The sequence below is a fragment of the Amblyomma americanum genome, chromosome 9 (genome assembly GCF_052857255.1).
Source record: "Amblyomma americanum isolate KBUSLIRL-KWMA chromosome 9, ASM5285725v1, whole genome shotgun sequence".
NCBI classification, from domain to species: Eukaryota; Metazoa; Arthropoda; class Arachnida; order Ixodida; family Ixodidae; genus Amblyomma; species Amblyomma americanum.
In genome coordinates, this window is record NC_135505.1 from 128,278,661 (window position 1) to 128,300,089 (window position 21,429).

The 21,429-nt window shown below is 45.8% G+C and overlaps 1 protein-coding gene and 1 long non-coding RNA gene across 2 annotated transcripts in view; both read right to left on the bottom strand.

The window, feature by feature from the left end:
- Positions 1-5,558: 5,558 nt before the first annotated feature.
- LOC144105492 (uncharacterized) lies at positions 5,559-14,420 on the bottom strand. Its single transcript, XR_013308809.1, has 5 exons — positions 14,347-14,420; positions 12,671-12,751; positions 11,892-11,963; positions 11,042-11,179; positions 5,559-5,795 (listed from the first exon to the last, which is right to left on the bottom strand). It is a non-coding gene; the product is annotated as an uncharacterized LOC144105492 (long non-coding RNA).
- Positions 14,421-18,576: 4,156 nt separating this feature from the next.
- The window catches only part of LOC144103667 (uncharacterized), a 28,141-nt gene continuing 25,288 nt past the window's right edge, over positions 18,577-21,429 (bottom strand). Inside the window, exons 9-10 of the mRNA XM_077636327.1 lie at positions 20,925-20,984; positions 18,577-18,648 (exon numbers count right to left, since the gene is read on the bottom strand). Coding sequence (XP_077492453.1) covers positions 18,577-18,648; positions 20,925-20,984 — 132 coding nt within the window. The remainder of the gene's footprint in view (positions 18,649-20,924; positions 20,985-21,429) is intronic.

Genomic DNA, 21,429 nt, shown 5'->3' on the forward strand with positions numbered 1-21,429 from the left:
GTCTATAGATTTCCTATAGACCCTATTGCCTTCCTATAGATATTTCGTTTTTTTCTATGCGTATTCAATAGGCTCTCTATAGACAAGTCTATTAAAAGTATATGATCATAAATCAATAGATTGTTTATAGACAGTCTATATGAATTTTACTGCCTATAAACGGTTCTCTAGAGTTTGTCTATAGGCAGCCGGTAGACTTTATAGACACGAGTCTATGGAGAGTCTGTAGACTGTCTAAAGAAATTTTTGTAAGCACCACTTTGGCGCTTAACCCTGAAGGTGCTGTTTTGCTCCCCTCCCGACGCGTGTCAAATTCCGTTAGGCTTTCCGTCGCTTCTTTTCGCGTATCGCTTACTGCGTCGCATTAACGCGCCGGCGTTAGCTGATGGGACTCAAGCTGTTGAAATTCTAGGATTTGTATGTGAATGACAGTTTTAACTGATATATTACGCGCAGATCTCAATCTAAATTTGTAGCGTTTAATGTGGCCGTTTTAAATGGGACTACTTCACACAGAGTTAGGCTGATTTGAGTGGTCCTCATCTGGCTTCGGTGCTCCCTGTAACCGACGTTGCTCTAAAAGACATTTAAACTTTCCCTGTATGGCAAGCCCAATTGCCCATTGCCTTTTTACGCGTTTTCGCTTGCATGTACTTCTGCCAGCGTGAAATACAACGAGAGCAAAACAACTTAATAGCGTGCAGGGAGATAAGAACTTCGTTGAAGAAAAATATTAATAATAATAATTGGTTTTGGGGGGGGGGAATGGAAATGGCGCAGTATCTGTCTCATATATCGTTGGACACCTGAACCGCGCCGAAAAGGAAGGGTAAAGGAGGGAGTGAAAGGAGAAAGGAAGAGAGAGGTGCCGTAGTGGAGGGCTCCGGAATAATTTCGACCACCTGGGGATCTTTAACGTGCACTGACACGCATAGCACACGGGCGCCTTAGCGTTTTTCCTCCATAAAAACGCAGCCGCCGGGGTCGTGTTGGAACCCGGGAACTCCGGATCAGTAATAATAATAATAATAATTGGTTTTCTGGGGAAAGGAAATGGCGCAGTATCTGTCTCATATATCGTTGGACACCTGAACCGCGCCGTAAGGGAAGGGATGAGGGAGGGAGTGAAAGAAGAAAGAGAAATAGGTGCCGTAGTGGAGGGCTCCGGCATAATTTCGACCACCTGGGGATCTTTAACGTGCACTGACATCGCACAGCACACGGGCGGCTTAGCGTTTTTCCTCCACAAAAACGCAGCCGCCGCGGTCGGGTTCGAACCGCGGCGGCTGCGTTTTTGTGCAGTAGTCCCGGTTTGAATTTATAATACAGGACATAATGCTTTTGAGTTTCTGAGCTTGGGTTTCAGTTTTCCAGTTGGCGTGTCTTTTTACGTCCAGAGTGCATTGCTTGCCTTGGAGAACCTGTAATAGTATGGCCCCGTTTTGTTTTAAGAGGCTACGCTGATGTCGTTTTATTACCACCACAGTCTACGTTTCAAGACCCCACCTAAGCTGAATGCCGTGTGGTCACTTTCCTACCGTTCAAGATTTAATTTCTTTTGATGTGTCGACACATCTGAGAACACAATTGTGAGTTAATCAAGCGCGGCTTTCGGTTTGGTTTAGTTTATGGTGGTTTAACGTCCCAAAGCGACTCAGGCTAGGAGAGACGCCGTAGTGAAGGGCTCCAGACATTTCGACCACCTAAGGTTCCTTAACGTGCACTGACATCGCACAGCACAAGGGCCTCTAGAATTTCGCCTCCATCGAAATTCTACCGCCGCAACCGGGATCGAACCCGCGTCTTTCGGGCCAGCAGCCGAGCGCCATAACCACTGAGCCACCGTGGCGGCTAAGCTCGGCTTTTTATGCAACACAGCTTCGATTGGTATCACTAATTTTTAGCTTTAGTGAGGTGGCTCAAGCCATGTGATTCACCTGTATAGACTGTAACGTTCAATTTAAAGTCGGATTCATTTATTACGGTGCCAGCAGGAAGAAATACTTTTACGTTATCCGCGGCAAAACGAAAGGCCACTGGCGACACAGCAGCGCCTGGACAAGCCAGCTAAGAATAACACAGTTGAATTCCCTAACTTACGGGTAAAGAGGTTTAGCAGTAAAAAGTAGTTTCAAGTTGAATCGGATAAAAAGTTACGGCGTAAATTATGCGCCAACTTGGCCGCCCCCCTTTTATTCTTCGTCGTCGTTGGTTTTCTCTTTTGTCGCGTGCAAAAAATAACAGTTAAAACAGCACTATTATATGTTTTAATGACGCCACGTTTTTTAATTTGGGAGTCACATTTAGGATATAAAGCAGGGGGCTCCAAGAAACTCAACCATCGGTCTGATGTCACCACGGCCAGGCATGTCGGTACCGAAGAAAAATTGATCTGATATATAATATTTCGACGCATTTCATGTATGGGTATTACGTATGACGTGGCAAAAAAGAAAGTACTGGTGTATTGGTATCGAAAATATGTTTTAGTCTTTCGTGTATGTTAATGATACTGAATACTCGGAAAAAAAAGCCTCTGTTTTTGGGTCTGCTGTGTGTTAGACTTTGGGCCGCCGGCGCTCGCCCGGGCGGTATACGGCACTCTGTGCTTGCCACAACGACCACGCCGCTCGCAGTCGACATTACTTGTCCCCGCCAGGCCTGTTCGCCAGTATCGGAAGCATGCACTGCAGTTTCCTCGTCCAGGCCGCACATTTCTTCCTGTTCGCTGTCTTTCGGACACCCATCACATTCCGCAGCCGGCCCACGACAGGCTGCTTTCGCCGCGCTATGGTCGCACCGGCACGTCGCCTGTCTACAGCACCCTTTCGGATGCCCTTTGCCGCCGCTGTGGCTCTTCTGCCCGTTGCCACCTCCACTCGGAGTCAAGCGCGTTCGCCTTCCAGATCGCCCCCTTCTCCTCGACTACCACGGTTCAGCCTTGGCCGCCCGCCCGAAGCCTGATGCCTTCACCGGCGTACCCGTCCGGCCTCGTTTTCGCTTTGCCAACGGACTTTCTGAGCCTCTGTGCATTCCTCAACAGACGGGATTGACATCCCGTCAGTTCTCCGCCGCGTAGTAACAAACTGTGACCGAACACTCCGGGAGTGCTACCTTGGACCATTTACAACTGGACGCCCCACTCCAGTTGTAGTCAACATAGTGCTGTGCACGTGTGTTTTTATTGCTGCATCATGAACTAACCACGCGCACAAACTGGACAGATTCCTTTTTCTATAAATAATTTGCGTACATTACATCTCCCCCTATCCTCCCTTCCTGTCCCTCACCTCTTTAATTTCTCCATTCTGCCTGCTATCCTTTATTTCCGCTGCCCCAGCTCAGGTGCTTCAGTATCGATGGCAGATGCCGGGGCTAGCAAAATCTTTTCCTTCCTTTTTTATTGTTATTTAATAAAACCACAACTACGGACCTTCCCTGACGTCCCCCTTGCACCCTGCATACCACCTTGCTGTCTGCCACTAGCATATCGCTCGTCTCCTTCCTCACGACTTCCTCGCTAGAGGGGAGGCCCTACATCGTTGGGCCCGGCTCCAGAAGAAGACGACATACCCCAGCACGCTGTGTGGGTGCGCGCGGAGATCAGAATTCCACGGCTATGCGATCGGCATGCCAGCGGCTCCGGTCCCTCCTGGCGGAACGAATCCTCTTAATAAATCTGTAGACACCAGACACCTTCGGCTTGTGTCTGGTATGCTCCTTCCACGAGGCCTTCGTCCTGCAGTGCATGGGCGTATTCAGGCTGATGACGATGATTACTTCATTCCGGTGGCCCATCCTCCTCCTCCTCCTCCTCCTCCTCCTCCTCCTCCTCCTCCTCAACCTTACTACACCCACTGCAGGGCAAAGGCCTCTTCCATGTCTCTCCAATTAACCCTGTCCTTTGCCAGCTACATCCACCCGCTGCCTGCAAACTTCTTAATCTCATCCGCCGACCTAACCTTCCGCCGCCCCCTGCTACGCTTACTTTCTCTTGGAATCCACTCCGTTACCCTTAAGGACCAGTGGTTATCTTGCCTTCGCAGTACATGCCCTGCCCAAGCCCATTTCTTCCTCTTGATTTCGACTAGGATGTCATTAACCCGCGTTTGTTCCCTCACTTACTCTGCCTGCTTCCGGTCTCTTCACGTTACACCTATCATTTTTCTTTCAATGGCTCGCTGCGTTGTCCTTAACTTAAGCTGAACCCTTTTCGTTAACCTCAAGGTTTCTGCCCCCCGGGTGAGTGCCGGTAAGATGCAGCTGTTGCACACTTTTCTCATGAGGGATAGTGGTAAACTGCCATTCATGATCTGCGAGAACCTGCCATATGCTCTCCACCCCATTATCTTTCTAGTTATTTCCCTCTCATGATCCGGATCAGCTGTCACTACCTGCCCTAAGTAGACGTATTCCTTTACAACTTCCAGGCTCTTTCTGCCAATTGTGAACTGCTGTTTCGTTGCTAGACTGTTGAACATTACCTTGGTTTTCGGCATGGTGATTTTTAGACCCAGTGTTCCGTTCTGTCTGTCTAATTCATTGATCACGATTTGCAGTTCATCTCCTGAGTTACTCAGCAAAACAATGTCATCTGCGGATGGCAGATTATTTTGGTATTCTCCATTTACTCTTATTCCCAACTGTTCCAAATTAATGCCTCGGAATTGCACAGACGTTGCAGTCTCCTCTGCATTTCATGCAGATGAGACTGTGCAACGAAGTTGCGAAATTTATCAACATTGTGCACATGACACGTACATGATCCCTTTCCGCATACACGTTCAGTGTTCTTACCATTGCGTTCCAAAGAGGAATTTCCTTTACTTTCTTTACTGTATACTAATACATGGCGTCCCAGAACTGCATTTTCGAAATCCGCAACCCATTTTTCGAAAAGGCAGTGAAGAAATTGGGACTAGAATCAGTGCTTACTTTAGATTAGAATATGGATCACGTTTAGAGTCCTCCACAAACTCTCATTTTTATCCTACTTTATATACAAGTAAGCATAATATTTTTTCTCAACATTTTTTCTATTATATTTATTGTGATACCGCACTATATTCAGAACTTCAGAACACTTTATGCCTCACGGCCCTGTGAGGTCTGAAAGAGTAGACCATCGTTGAGTTTTCCCACTTGTGCAGAGATTTGAATTGTTTAGGAAGATAACTAAACGAAATCAGAATCTTGGAAGGTCAGAACAACGAAACCATAGGCGATGAAGTGCCATTTCTCTTGGGTTTTTTGTCTTGCGTCCTTTTTAGTTTTTGTTTTGTTTTGCGATGTGGAGATTTTTCGACCGCACCTATACGTGTATGAATTTGAAGTGTGCGGTACTCTAAACTAAATGGCTTATTGCACTGCTTACATAGCAATATTTATCGTGAATACTAATCCAATGGCGAAAACCAACAATATTTTTCTTCCGGTAAAATGCATGTTAAACAGTGAAACTGTTATTCCAATAAAATTCAGTTTCTAGACAGCGCCCGTGCTGTCTTCTCTTTCCTCGGTCCGTTGGCCGTTTTGCGCTGGTCCACAAGATGAAACTGTTCCTCGAGCAGCTTTAACATGTTTTATTAATCACCGAAAATTCAGACGAAGAATATTAAACGAAATGAAATGGTTCTAAGCGCGAAGGTGTGCGCGGTGCAAAAGTTCTATTTAAGCTTGGCTATTTCTTCAAAAAGTCTTCCAAGCGGGTCTCGGAAGCTGGCTATCTCGGACTCCAGTTTCTGAAACCTCGCATCCATTTCTTCTTTGTTCTGGAGCATTGCTGCTTGCCATTCCTGCAAAAAGACAAGATAACTATGACTTAATACGTGGTACCGCGGCTTGTTAGGTAATTAGAACTTTTATGTGCATTCTGAGACGCATTCGATAGTCTTAGCCTAAACGTAATACAGCCGAACCCACTTATAACGGACCTGACGGTCACGCCGATAGAGTTAGCTGCATCCGAGGTTCATAGTAAATGGACTTCCCATTTTACAAAAAAAAAGAGGAAGTAAGACACAAGGGGCGTTTATTTCTCCCTAAGCACGACTTCTTAAATGTAGACCCTATCAAGGCGTTTCAAAACTCACCAGCGGGGTTATGTCCTCCTTGCCGAGAAACTTTTTGGTAACGAGCGGCTTTGGGGATGCGATCGGCGGCAGCTGGTGATAGGTATGCCTCCTCGTCATCATCTTAACCATATTCTTGACAGCTGAGGAGTTCTTATATTTCGTGTACCGTAATAACTGTGCGTTGACGGCGTAATCGTCAACCCGAACCAAGCCATCCTAAAGGGCTTAATATCCAGCCACCATTTGCTTCAATGACACAATGCCACAATTACAAGTGCGCCTGAACTCGTGGGTGTTCGATTGCATCCTCCGTCGTTTCCGGATCCAGTAATCCATACCCCACTGAAGCAGTTCGGGATACACTCAGCCGCCAGTTTCATTAGAGCAGTCTTTATCATTTTCACGGTGCAGACAGATATCTAAACGGGACTTCGGCATTTCGCCTCTCAGTTCACCATCATCAGCCCCACTAATCCTGCTGCAGGGCAAAGGCCTCTCGCATGGCTCTCCAATGAGTCCCGTCTTTTGCCATCTGTGGTCACCGTATCCCTGCAAACTTCTTACGTCTCTCAGTTGCTCTGAGCATAAACTGTAACGCGCCGCCGATAGGACATCTCGAGAGCGTGAATAATGCCCATGTCGAGTGGCTGGCAGAAGAGCTTCGTCACTGCAGTCATGAAGGGTAGCACATGGTACTCCATACAGTTGTCGAGCACCCGGGGGAAATGCGGGCCAGTTTTTTCATAGTAACTTGAAAAAAAAAACCAGTCACAAAAGACAAAGGACAAGAGGAGGAGTGTTCACGCCACAACGATTGGAGTCGTTTAGGCGCGAATATTCCATCTCTTGTCCCTTGTCTTTTGTGACTGGTGTTTTCAAGTACCCGGGGGAACTTCCATTTAGCTTCTTTTGCCCCGTAGTGGTTTCAGTAAAAAAAAAAAAAACATCGCTCAGTGAACAGCCCCGCGTCAATCCTCCCTTCTAAGCTCACGTCTATTGGCACAGTCGTCAAATAAAGTCGCTAGTCATTTAGAACTTTTTGCGACGCCTGCAGCGTACGAGAGCTTAGCTCGCAAAGAACATCTGTCTGCGAGACTTACCGATGAATGACGACAGCCGTCGGTCGGTGCCGCCTATACTCGTGTGTACAAGGACGGCAACGCGAAGCTTGCTGTGATTATTTCCAGCGCATGGGTCAGCTTTCAGCTCGCACATTGGAGGGACGCATATGGTAACCAGTTTCTAGTGCATTGTTTACGTTCCGCCTTTATTATTACTTTCTAGAGCCGCCATGCTCTTTTCAAGAAGTTTAGGTTAGGGGGAATGATGGGCGGGGTAGGGGGGAGGTTGCATCAGACCCTCTTTTGGTCACTGCAGGGCGATGTCTGTGGCACTTCTTCGTTCGTGATGACCAAGTTATGCGGCCACGCTTGTTCGTTGCGTCTGAGAGGCAGTGCCATTGTTCTAATACATATTATGACGGTAGCACCACTCTCGTTCGTAATAAGTAAGCGTTTGTTATAACTGCTATCGTTATAAGTGGGCTGGAATGTGTCTGTGTTGATCGCGATAACTGGCATGTCGTCACGTCTGCACAGCCACTGTGAACAATTCTAGTACTTAAATTTAGGAAGGCTTCATTTGTAGCCTAGTTTGTATAGCATTGTGAAAATAACGAGATAACAGTTGTCTCTCTGTCGATGCACTTGGCTCTCATTACAGCAGGCAGTCGCACGTCGCGCAAAGAAGGTATTCAATTTCGCCTCCAGCGGATGTGACCATCATGACATGGTTCCGCTATAATGGCTGGCAAATACTTGAGGCGTTCTTAAAATATATATTTGAGGTATGTTTATGCAGCGAGTAGTTATGAATTTCCGAAAACGTGGCAAGGACAAGAACGGCATTCCAAGGTGCACCAGAATAATTAGTTCCAACTGAATAATTAAGTAGGGTAAACAGGTAATTCGACAGCTCGGGCACCCATTTGTCGCATCAGATTACATAAGCCGATGGAAATTAATTAACTTGTACGCCTTTGTTTTTCGCAGCTTACCATGGGGCAGGACTCGGTGGTCTCCACAGAATTCTCGCAGGTTACTTGGATCTTGAGGTGTTCCTGGCGGTTATGCTGTGGCAGAAATTATCATAAACTGGGGACCAGTATTCTCTTCGGCAAGGACGCGCACGTGTGCACGCGGACCCTTTATTGGCGTCGCGTGGAAACGCCAGCAACAAAGGGGCACCCATTTTCATACCATCCAATGTGTTGCACATGTGTTGGCTGTTTCACTTTCGAACAAAAATTTTTATGAATATTTAAGTAAATATGTGCATGTAACTTCGCTGCTCTCACCTTGGCGAATTTGGCTTTCATGTCATTTTTCAGATGCCAGACTTCTTTGAGTTCATGAGCGAGTTGCATTACAAATGAAGATACCACGCAGGCATATAGGGTCACGAAACCAGGGACTGAAACACCGTTCACCGGCAGCGTTCCCAGAAAAGCCCACAGGGCGCGCGTGCAAAACCTTCACCTCCTTGTCTTGGATGGATGGATGGATGGAAGGTAGGAGCGTCCCCTTTGAAACGGGGCGATGGCAGTTGCCACCATGCCCTGCTTTTTTTTGCTTCATTTTTGTTTAACTCTGTTGTAATTTATTAAAATTGGCCATTTTCTTCAACAACGTCTTCCTACACTTCTAACCGTATGTCACCTCTCTGCTTGTGAGCCACCAATCTCCCAATCGCTTTCTGCTAATTTCCGCCGCAGATTAATTTACATGACCATTGTTATCTGGAAACCTTATGGCCTCAGGAAGAATGACTGTGCCTACATCGACAACGGGATGGGTACCACCACATTTGAGTATGAAGTTTTCTATTGTTGCAACAGAGTTTACCACACACAACGCATGTGTCATCTTCTTCGTTAAATTTCTTTTTGTAGCCGCGCGTTCTAAGACACCCTGACCTAAGTTCAAAGATTAGGGCACTGCCTCTTGAGTCATCATAAAACGCTTCCTTCGTGATTTGCCTTTTCCAGTATCGATATAGTTATACACTATGTTGCCTGTGGCCACCTGGTGGCATTATCCAATCTCCCGAAAAAAAGGAAAATCATCAGGACGCTACATGATAACTGCAGAGTTTAACGAGGAAACCAGAAATTAAGGGGCAAAATCACAGGAGGCAAAAGGGTTCCGTGCGCCAAAAAAAAATTGGCTGTGGTTTAGCCCTGGTTAAACCTGGTTGGTAGCGAGAGCTACAGACCATGACTACGCATAGGCTTCACTGTGGTTATGCGATGTAATGCTACTGAATATTTACTTGGCTCATCTCTGTCTATGCTTGTTTCGTTCCAACGCTCAAGTCTGGCTTCCTTCAGAGACCCCAAACTCGGCACATTGTCTTCTACCGTCGAGGATTCACTGCCGGAGGCTAAGCGAGCTCGTCAAGCCGCGTCGTCATTACGACGCTTATCGAGACGTTTGACATGCTCTCTTCGGTCTCTTCGGCACGCTGTATCGTCATTGTTTCGTTCAGACGCCGAAGTCAGGCTTCTTTCAGCCTAGCCGACTCATCGTTCTCCATAACGGCCGAAGCACAAGGCAGCGTTTCTTCGGCGCCGCGTCAGCGTAAGGGCTACTGGCGTCGCTGGAGGCGAAATTTCGGCGCTGGGAGCGAGGCAACGCAGGGAGACGCAATATCTGGCGAGGCCAGATTTCAGCGTCGGCGCCGGAAATACCTCGTAGGTGGGGATTGGTGGGGCCAAAAGCCGCGGCCCATTCCTGCGAAGGCAGCAGCGCCCCTTGTGTACCTTTGCTATTGTTCCCCTTGCCCCCGCAGAAGGTTCCCGTCGCCCCTGAATGCGACGATTAGCTACGGACAGGGGATAATTGAGGGGCTTTACCCACGACGTCTCCCCACCCCCGTCTGGAGACGCCAGTTCGTATGCCCTCATGTGTTTAGTCGCCCTCTCCTGCGGGCTTGTGGTGGCTCGTGTGACAACTTGAATACCTCGTGCATGAGCTGCGCTGTGAAAGCCGGACACCGATCGGTGATTGCGTAGGACGGGGCGCCGTGTCGTAAAACAATGCGGTGCATGAATAACTGCGTGATTTATGACGATGTGCCACGCGGCATCACCTTGTTTTCCGCATAGCGTGTCAGATAGTCTGTCGCGACAATGATCCACTTATTGCCGGCCAGTGATACCGGGAATGGGCCCAGAAGATCCATGCCGACTTGGTTAAAGGGTGTGAGAAGCAGTGCGACTGGTCGGATCAGAGCCGCGGGGTGGAGAGGAGGGGAATTGAGGCGCTGGCATTCGTGGCAACCTCGGACGCAGTGGCGGATGGCGGCAGCATGTTTTGGGCAATGATAGGCCTGGCGCACTCGAGCGAGGGTGCGTGTAAATACCAAGTAACCAGAGGTGGGCTCGTCGTGAGAGGCGAAAAGAATGTCTGCACGGAGGTCTGACGCCACGACGAGGAGGTAGGCGCGGTCACTGTGGCTCGGGTTTTTCTTGAACGGGATGCCATTGCGCATGCAGGAGGAAAGGCTCCGGGAAAACTCTCGCGGTACGGTAGCAGTGCGGCCTTCCATATGGTCAATGACAGGTCGTAAGTGCATGTCAGCTCACTGCTTCGTCATTACGTCGGAATCGCTAACCACTCCAAGAAAACGACTGTCGCCCTCTGTGCCATCATCAGTTAACCCGATCGGTGCGTGGACGAGCGTGTCGGCATCTTCGTGCTTGCGTCCAGATTTATATCTGGTTTATATGGTTTATGGGGATTTAACGTCCCAAAGCGATTCAGGCTATGAGGGACGCCGTAGTGAAAGGCTCCGGAAATTTCGACCACCTGGGGTTCTTTTACGTGCACTGACCCAGATTTATATCTATATTAAGCTTCTATGTTAAGGGATTGCTAAAAAAAAACAATGTACAAGGCTACACGTACCTCAGGGCTGATGACCTGCTGCTTCTGTGTTGGTTTTGCCTTTCGGGGACCTTTGCAATTTTTGATATGTGGACCGACGAGTTTCCTTGTGAACTCTTGATGACAACGAGGGCACTTAATCATCTTCAGTGAAGGAAACTGGAAAAGTGCCAATGAGAAAATAAATAGGGAAAGTTTTGCGCCCAAAACAGCTTTGTCCCTTGCCAATGAGTAGTACGTGCTTTCGGTCTAAAAAGTACGTATGGAGCCGAACTCTTAATAAGGAATCAAATTACAATGCAGGCGGGAATTGTTTGACATTAGCAAGAAATGATCTCATATGCCTAAAATTTTTCTACTAAAACTTGATGTTTAGCAGCAGTGAACGTTACTCAGGTGTCACGCGTCATCACCCCACGTCTAAGCATTTTTGCGTTTCTGAGCTAAACTATATGAAGTCTCCGAAATAGAGAAATCGCAGGTCGAGTCCAGTACCTCTGTACTGTGTTCAGTAAGTACAGAGCGCAAGTTCGTGTAAATAAAGAGCGCTGAGATTTTTCGCTTTCTTGTAACCAAAATGTTAGAGCGACTTTAGTGACTAAGTAGAGGCGCAAATCCAATTTTTTATTTCACAATAAAATGAATATCTTGCACGTTGACTTAAAATGTTTTCTTCGCCGATGTCCTTGAAGGGCGCACGGAAAAGTTGCTCGATTCTTGTAATAGGCAGCTTCCGTCTGAATTTTTTTTGCTCACTTAGCTATCCTTTGTGAACCCTTCCGCTGCAATGTATTTTAGTCTTCATATTGATGCTAGAAGTAACTGCTAAATAAAATGTTAATAGCAGGAGAAAATTAGGGATGTGAGTTACCGGAAGGGAAGCCGGCTGGTCACTGTCGGCCGGAGGGTCAGCGGTCTGGCCGCACGTGATTCGCGTAACATCCTGAGAGGGAAATTAAAAGGAATCTTTTCGGCCGCACGAAAAGAATACTTCAATGGAGTAAAAAAAGAATCGCACAAAATTATTAGGGGACAAAGTTAAGGGAATTCTATGAAAAATCAGTTAACTTATGGAGGCAGAACTCTCGCAAGTAAAGTACAAAACGCCATTTTAAAACTGCGCGAAACAGCGGGGACAGGCGAAGGCGGCCGCCCTTACAAAAGTTTCTTTAGACAGTCTATAGACAGATCGCAAAGATAGTTTAGAGGCAATACAAATTCTATAGACATTCTATAGATAATCAATAGATTAATGACCTAACACATTTACTAGGCTTTTGTCTATCGACAGTCCATAGACTGTGAATAAGTGGAAGGAATTATCTATGAAAACGCAAGAGAGTCTAGAAGAAGTCAATAGACTGTTTATAGACCACTTTCATTAGGACACAGACATACACAGATCATAGTGCGTCTTCCTTCCGCTGTCCCCGTTGCATTGCGAAGTTCAAAAATGAACGAAACGCGCGAAGTCACCCGCCATAAGACTTTTATTATGAAACAGCAGTTTGAGAGATAAGCGCATTTCGCATGGGAGATGCTTGCTGAGAATATATTTCGTTTCTATTTTAAACCAAAAATCGCATTGTTTATGGGACATGTGCCGAAAAAAATCAAAAAGAAAAATTAGTGCCAAGGAACCTAACGTACCTTGCTAGCATTGAATGTTATTTGTGCTTGATTGAAGCTTGCAACTTCTGCGACTAACCTTTTGTTTTCTTCCTCTGTATTCTGGAAGAAATGAGAAGGTTCAATCAAATATAGCCTGGCACTACCTATGTTATGACCTCTTTAAGTTTTGTCTTATAATCGGACGTCCGATCTCACTACACTAATATTCGCCCTTATCATGAAGTAGACGTTCTAGATATAACATTGTTTGTCGGTAAAAAGTTCGTCCTTGGTAAGGTCGGTAGAAGTTAGAAATATTTAATGTTCTTTGCGTGCACCTATTTATTCATAGTGTTACCAGCTATATCGGCCTGTTGCCTGGAAGCATATTTCTTAACCTAATCACATCAAGACCTCAGCACGTTTCCTCGCACAAGTAATTGCCATTGTTTGCGTAAATTCAAGAAGGGAATTATTCTTCGCAAAACAAAATCTCCTCAGAAACCACATAGTTAGCCTCGAAAATTAAATAAGAATCGAAAGAAAAAAATGATTGTTGATTTGCGTAGTTAAGCCAAATGGGAATAAGGTGAGCTAGATGTTCGGTTTTCCCATCGGTCCCGGTGTTCAGACCCAGTGTTCACGGATGGCAGTTTTTTCGGTAACGACAATGGGTTAATGTCTAAGTATGCGCAATTGGCCATTCTCTCCATTCATAGATCCCTGGAAGTATTCCTACCATTCCTGACGTAGTGGTGTTGCCGTCAAGCGATGCGCCACAGCCCTTCTTTTCTTTGACTGGTGTCGCCATCGGCGAGACTTAGACTGCCTGGGTTGGGTTACAGCCTAGGTTGCTCTTCCTGAGCAGCCTCTCACAATTTCACAATTAAATGATATATATATATATATATATATATATATATATATATATATATATATATATATATATATATATATATATGTGTGTGTGTGTGTGTGTGTGTGTGTGTTTCCTTTAACGGAGTGGGTGCACACACACACACACGCACACACACACACGCGCACACACACACACACACGCGCACACACACACACACACACACGCACACACACGCACACACGCGCACACACACACACACGCACACACGCGCGCGCACACACACACACACACACACACACACACACACACACACACACACACACACACACACACACACACACACACACACACACACACACACACACACACACACACACACACACACACACACACACACACACACACACACACACACACACACACACACACACACACACACACACACACACACACACACACACACACACACACACACACACACACACACACACACACACACACACACACACACACACACACACACACACACCAGGGCATGTGAGCAGCCTACCACACAACTGGCTTAAGACAAACGAACAGACAAGCACACAACGGCTAAATGCGGGGATTGGCCACTATAAGTGCTGGCGCACTAAAAGAACTTCATTCATTCATCGATCGTACACTTAAAGCTGCTTGTCTACTGCATGTATTTTTTCTTTCTTTGACACATTCTCAGAGCTCTTGGCACAAAATAAAATTAAGGACCTAATCTTTCGGCTATGTGTGTTCTGGGGTGAACATCGTGACATGCAAAACATGCGTAACTTTGAGGTAGTGAATCGATCGTCTGAAAGAGGACTTACGGAAAACTTACCTCTAGGCGCTTCTTCAAGCCAGTTACTTCCTCGACCAAACGCTCATTTTCATTCTTCGAATTCTGTCAGAAATATAAAATTTCTGAATATTACTGGAATATTCTGCAATAGTAATCATTTTATGCTGCTCTTTTGCATGCATCTCGCAAGCTCATCGGTAATTTCGCACCTGTGATAATATCCTTCGTCGCGAAACAAAACATTCCGTAATGAAATCAATGAAACTCGCTCCTTAGGTACAAACATTACACTTGGTGAGCTTGGGTGCAATTCTTTATACTTCAAACTCTTTGTGTGGTTTTTCCCATGAGGAGGCAACAGCCTGAATTTACAGTTTCTCCGCAGCATACTAAACATTTCGCGTTTTTTTGCTTGTACTAATGCTTGTCGTTCTTTCTGTCGATAATTAAAAGTGACGCACGCTTTGGGAAATGTAATTTCTTCGCTAACCATCTCGTTTGTGCCATAACAATAACAAAAATAACCCTTCTGAAAAAGCGCAGATTGTTCTATTTTCTTTTTTCATATTCCCTCATTGCAGCTTGTGGGATACCTTTAGCTTTTATTCAACGCTTTTTTATAGTTCGCGCCAAACTAACCCCTGAAACATAATGCTGCACACGTAGAATTTCGCAGGAAAACTGACAGAGGGCGAAGGAGGCACATTCTCATAAATAAAATTTACGGCATGCTCTGGAGAAAACAGACAGCTGTACCAGAAAGGACTTGTGATGTAGGTTGAAAAAGAGCACAGCCTGGCCAGTTTAAATTTTCTGATGGCACTGCTCTGATGAGCAAAACAAGAGAGGAATTTCAGTTAATTGCTAAAAGCGGAACGGAACTAAAATGTGAAGTTCAAGAAATGTCTTGGCTTCGAATAGGAGTTCATGATAATCAGCGAGGTGTGAGAAGTGATAAGGAATACAATAATTGCATCTAATGCCCACATTTCTGGACCGTGAGATAGAATTAACTAGAACCGTAAGAATGGCGCATAGTGCACTTGGCATGTACATACCTGGCTCTAAATAGAGCTAGGTTACCAGCACATCTCTAAAGGACGTGAATAATTGCAATTTCGAAGCATTAAATGGGACAAGGAACAAAGAAAGACGCACACAACACAGGCGCCGACTCGCCCAAGTTTCTACCTGTCTGAAAGACTCACGAATGGCTTGAAATCAAATTGAAGGAAGCGCAGTGGCCTGTGGAAAGGTAAATGATACAGCTGCCGTAGAGCGGCAGAAAAAATACAATTGCGTTAGAAAAGACACGGTGGGTAATAATATCCTAGTTAACATAAAAATGTTGCAATAAACAGGGGACGATACATGCATTGGGGATAACAGGTGACCCATTCTCTCTAATGATGACCAACTTTGTGTGAAGATAAGGTAAACATAGTCCCAGGATCAGGTGGCGCATAAAAGGGGCACGGGAGCGGGGACCGGAAGGCAATAGATGTGGGCTTAGTCCCGCAGCGGACGTAGTTGGGATGATGTTTATGGTGGTGGTGGGGCTGGTCGTGTTTGGGATGGTCCTGCTAAGCCAACTTTTGACCCAATTTAGTCGCACTAAAAATTTGTCAGCACCGCCACACACTGGCTACAAAGTAAACGACGCTATTTTATCTTTGGTACAGGCAACCAGTGTTTTAAACCGGGACGTACAAGTGGCCTGTGCGGGATAGCCAAAGCCCTTAGTCCTGAGAAAACAGTTCAAGGGCAACGACGGCTGTTCAGTGTGCAAGCACAATGACATTAAGCCGCCGCATCTTTATTATCACGCTTACTCAGTGCTGGTAAAAATTATTTTAGTGTTTGCCCGTCATGATCGCAACTGCCAATCACTCTCCTCCTGATAGGAAATCTGTTAGATCCTCCGCATACAAGTCCAATCCTCTGAGAATGCAGGGTGTACGGGGAAGTAAATTGCATCTATAGCGAAAAGAATGCTTCAAGAAAGAAAGCCAGTAACGGTTGGACAGGTGCGAAAGGAGTCGTTAGAAGGTCAGAGGCATCATAGGCCACATAGATAATATCTATCAGCTGTTTAAAAATCTTCCGAAGAGACGACGGTACGCTTATAACTGAGGTATTTTATAGTAGAATGCAGACTATATTCCTTGTGCAAAACCGTTTCCCAGTTGCAAAAAAGAAAGGCCGACCGGGTCATCAGCTCTCAGGATAGATATATAAATCACAGGTTAGGCATTATTCATCATCAGCACCATCAACAAATTGCCTTGTTCCACTTAAGGACTAAGACCTCTCCTGTATTCCCCCTGTGAACTTATTGTGCCAGTTGCGGCCATGTTATTCCCGCAAATTTTCTAAACTTCCACTAACCTGACTTTGTGCCGCCCCTGCTACGCTTGCCTTCGTTTCTAATTCATTCTGTTACCGTACGGGACGATGTGGTATCTGGTTTTTGCAACAAAAGCCCTGTAAAGCCCATTTCTTAATTATTCAATTAATGATGTCTTTAGGCCGGGTCTTTTCATTGTCGCATTCTGGTCTCTTCATGCCTCTTTACTTTACACTTATTCATATTTAAATTCCTTACCCTATGTCGTCAACTTAATTAGAATCATTTTAGCTAGCCTTAAAGTTGCTGGCCGATCAGTGACTACAGGAAAGACTAAGACGTTCTACCCTTTATTTTTGAGGGATATTGATAAGCTGCTATTCAAGACGTCAGAGTGCCTGCGAATTGCACTCCACCCTATTGTCATTCTCGTAGTCATCTGACTCTCGTGGTCCGGGCTCGTGGTTACTACCAGCCATAAATAGGTGTATTCTTTGCCATCTTGAAATTCTTCGCTGCTAATCTTTAATTGTTGTTGCTTTCCGAGACTGTTGAGGATTACTTAAGAATTCCCCTTACAAAAATGGTCTATAGACAGTCTATAGACTTCTTACAGCTTGTATTGCCTTCCTATAGATATTTATTTTTGTCTATTCATAGTCACTGACTGTCCATAGACAAAACTCTACTAAAAGCGTATGGCCATAAATCTACAGATTATCTATAGACCGTCTATAGGATTTGTATTGGCTAAAGACTGTTTTATAAGGTTTGTTTATAGAGAGCCTGTAGACTTTATAGACAGAAGTCAATGGACAGTCTATAGACTGTCTAAATAAATTTTTGCAAGGGTCGTCACAGTAATCATTAGAACTACCGTTCTTCTTTGTCATTCATTCTAGGGCGTGAGTCGTACTCTGCGGTTCCTAGTCTTCTGCCACCAGTGCTCTTCTTCAATTTTCGAAAATACGGCTAGTCAAGAGCTCCCCTATGATACAACGAAAACAGTCGATGGCGGCAGACTATTTTCGGTACCGTTTGATAGAACAACACAGAAAACAACCAAGTAGAGCAGCTATTTAGGCGGGATTTGACTGTCGCCTAATTGTCTCTCGTACCGTGACAGTTTGTGCTGCGGTATTTACATATATCCACTGATAATTGCGCGGGAACAGTTTGCTGCCGTGAACTAGCTAATACTGATCGCATAAGCCCATAAGGGTGGTTCTCGCTCCCTGCAATATAAGATCTCGACCCCGCTCTGTGTAAAAGCTGTGAAATACAGAATCGGCCGATTGAAGTAGTTAAACTATTCCAACTAAAGCTGAGACGAGCGCCAACAGCGTTAAACAAGGTAACGATCAAAGACCACTGCTGCACCTGATGCAGCTCGAAGATGGATTGCTGTATGCTACTTTTAGTTCGTTAGCACTAGACGGACCACAAGTGAAAAAGTCGTTATGTCCAGGTGAGGCTCGCAGTAAATCTCGTAAGCTCGGAGGAGCGCCGCGCCAGCTGCAGCCAATGGGAGGAGGAGGGCGACTTTGAGGTGCAGCCGAACGGAGATAGGGTGTGAAGGTGAAGAGCCAGAAACGCGGCTGCGTGCACAAGCAGATGCCAGAAAAAGAAGAGGCCAATCATGAAGCCGCCGGAGGAACGTCCAGTGCATGCGACAAACTACATCAAGGATGAACCCGTTTTTTCTACAAATTCCGAAGCTGAACGACGTGCACCTCCATGACAAGCACGGCGAGCAGCAGCAAAACAAAAAGGATAGAGCCCAGTAAGTCAACCGATACAGTGGATATATTAGAAAGGGCGAGAAAAAGAAAAGTGCCCTGCCCGCACCGCTGGTAGCGGCGATGACATGGTATAGATTGAGGCGGTAAAATTATTAAAAAAAACGAGCCTCTCCCGCGCACCTAAAGTATTGCGGATATAATCTCAATTGTCATATAAAAGATGTGGCCCTTGGGCAATTGGGATTTTGCCACCTGAAGGTGGAAAGGAATCAATGTGGGAATGGCTATTAAACAGACCCACAGCTGGAGGATAGGGTCCGGGAAGACTCCCTTTATCTCCCCTGGGAAGTAGTAGGTTGGGGGGGGGGGGGAGGGGGCCTAAGAATGGGAGGTAGGGAAATTGGGTGGGGTTATGGGAATTAAGAGAGATTAGGGACAGCGAATGTTTACCCTATTTCTGATCCCTTTGACTCCTTCCTAGGCCTCCGTAGAGGGCGAACACACAAGTTTTAACCAATAGTGCGGCCCTCAGCCTCCAAGCGTACTTCCAAACCACAGAGAACGTTTGCTGGGGCCCCGACCATCCAAGACAGGGTACACTAACAAAGGCTTGATCGAGATCCCTTCCCCCAAGCCAGGTTCCGCCACTCCGACAGTGCAACAGTACTAAGATGCCAGAGGTTTTGCGCCACCAGTTCGGTGCTTTGACTTCTACTCCAAGGTACTCACTCGCAGCGGAAACCCGTTCAGAATTTTTGTGCAGTCGCACCACCGGCGCTCACCCCTGACAGAATGTAGTTGAGTATAATCAGAGTAGACTCCCCGCACCACTAAAGTATCGCGGGTAGTGCAACCTTGCTAAACGCGAAGCGGCAACAGATGAAGAGCGAGAAACGCGAATAACGACGAAGTAGAAGTCAGTGGAACGTGCAGTACAGAGGCGAGGACAAGTGGCCTCAGAGGCCGCTAAACAGATGGAACGTCGACTCGGATCTCAAAGAACAGCTCAGGCGGCTTACATTTAGAAGAAAGTCGACAAACGACTGCAGGAGCATTGGAGTTCGAATTGAAGTTTCTTGTACATCAACATATATAAAAATAAGGAATATAATCAAGGACAAACATGCTAGCGCACTGAAGTCGCGTTTAGCACAACCAGATAAATCGGGACAAATTTTCGAAATGCTTTCCTTTCTCCCACAAGGAAGATACTTATGGAATAAGAGCGCTAGATGAAGTTAGAATTCAAGATTATTAAACGGTAGGGGATCACACGCTGAAGTGCTCGCTCAGCGAGTGCAACCATTCTTAGAATTTGAGGCACTGTTACCTAAGTAGTTCATTAATAATAATAATAATTGGTTTTGAGGGAAAGGAAATGGCGCAGTATCTGTCTCATATCGCTGGACACCTGAACCGCACCGTAAGGGAAAATATAAAGGCGGGAGTGAAAGAAGAAAGGAAGAAAGAGGTGCCGTAGTGGAGGGCTCCGGAATAATTTCGACCACCTGGAGATCTTTAACGTGCACTGACATCGCACAGCACACGGGCGCCTTAGCGTTTTGCCTCCATCAAAACGCAGCCGCCGCGGTCGGGTTCGAACCCGGGAACTCCGGATCAGTAGCTGAGCGCCCTAACCACTGAGCCACCGCGGCGGGTACCTAAGTAGTTCACTATTTCCAAATTGGAGGCACGGCTCACTGGGACGTGGCATCAACTTGAAAAGAGCGGTCGACATGTCTGTTTGATACTGCTCTCATCAGTGCCTTTGCATATCTAAAAATCGCTGGTTGGGAGCATCCACTATGCTTGCAGCCCAGAAACTTTTTACTTCTTCTTAATGCCGTAATAGCTTTGTTCCTATGCAACGGAACTAGCGGAGATAAAAGGTAGTCTTTTTTGGTGAAGCAGTAATCATAGTGAGTGGATTGTAAAAAAAAGATTTAGTTCATCCGGAAATTAAGTGCTAGGCGAGCTGTCGTGCATGTACAACACATAACAGAGGCCCCGCGTGGCTTTGAAAGGATAAAGCTTCAGGAAATCATGAACTAAAATAACAACAAAAAACATGTTTACAAACGAAGAACATAATAGGACCAACCTTTTAGGAGGATGCATTGCGACAAAGGCAAGGGAAACTACGTATGAGTTGTCGCCCAGGAAGACGTTTAATGCAACCGGGGAGTGTAGGCAACATAAGTAGAGATCTACGTGAATATTTAGTCGTGGCGTCGTTTTCTTGAACGGTATTGTGACGTTCTTTTAGAGATGCTAACGTGTGCGGCTTTAAGATACACTACTGATAGTCACCCTTCGAACTGTAGCATTTACGTCACGTTTTGATTGGGTACGGAAACAAGAGGAAACCTTCACAGATAGGAGGCCCTAGACTGGGAGGTAGTTAACATGAAGGTTAGGGGTATGCTCAGGGAGAATCAGTGAATGACATATATTGGTGGTTAAACCCAAGAAAAAATTGGTTGTCAACTTGTTCACAACAGTTGAAAGTGCTTGCAACATTCACTTGCCTGTAATTCATTCATAGTAGCCGTGAGCTGTTCGCTTGTATTCTTCAGTGCGTCTTGAACCTGCGTAATAAGATCTATTGTATTAATAAAAACAGTTATTTCCTAAAACTAACAACCACAAGATCGACGAGGAGACGATTGGCTTGCACAATCAAGCAGCAGGCAAAGAGCACCTGTTGTGAGAAAGTGGCTAGGAAAAACTGCCGCTACTGGGCTTCTGGAACTATATCCCCATTGATAGGCTACTATAAGCCTCTACTACCTGCCTTAATTGTTTCCTGCATTTAAGAAGAGCTTACAGGAAATTAAGAAAACACATGAGACTGCGCGACCGTTTTTTAGCGCTCTAAACCGTGTTACTACCATTGTTACCACGTTTCAGTCGCTACCGCAACAACGTCTCATACGTCTTATTCAGGGCTAGAAAGGAATAAATTTCTAATTAGCGACCTAAGCTTTTTTTACATATTAAAATTATCTCATCGAGGACAGAAATTAAGACCAC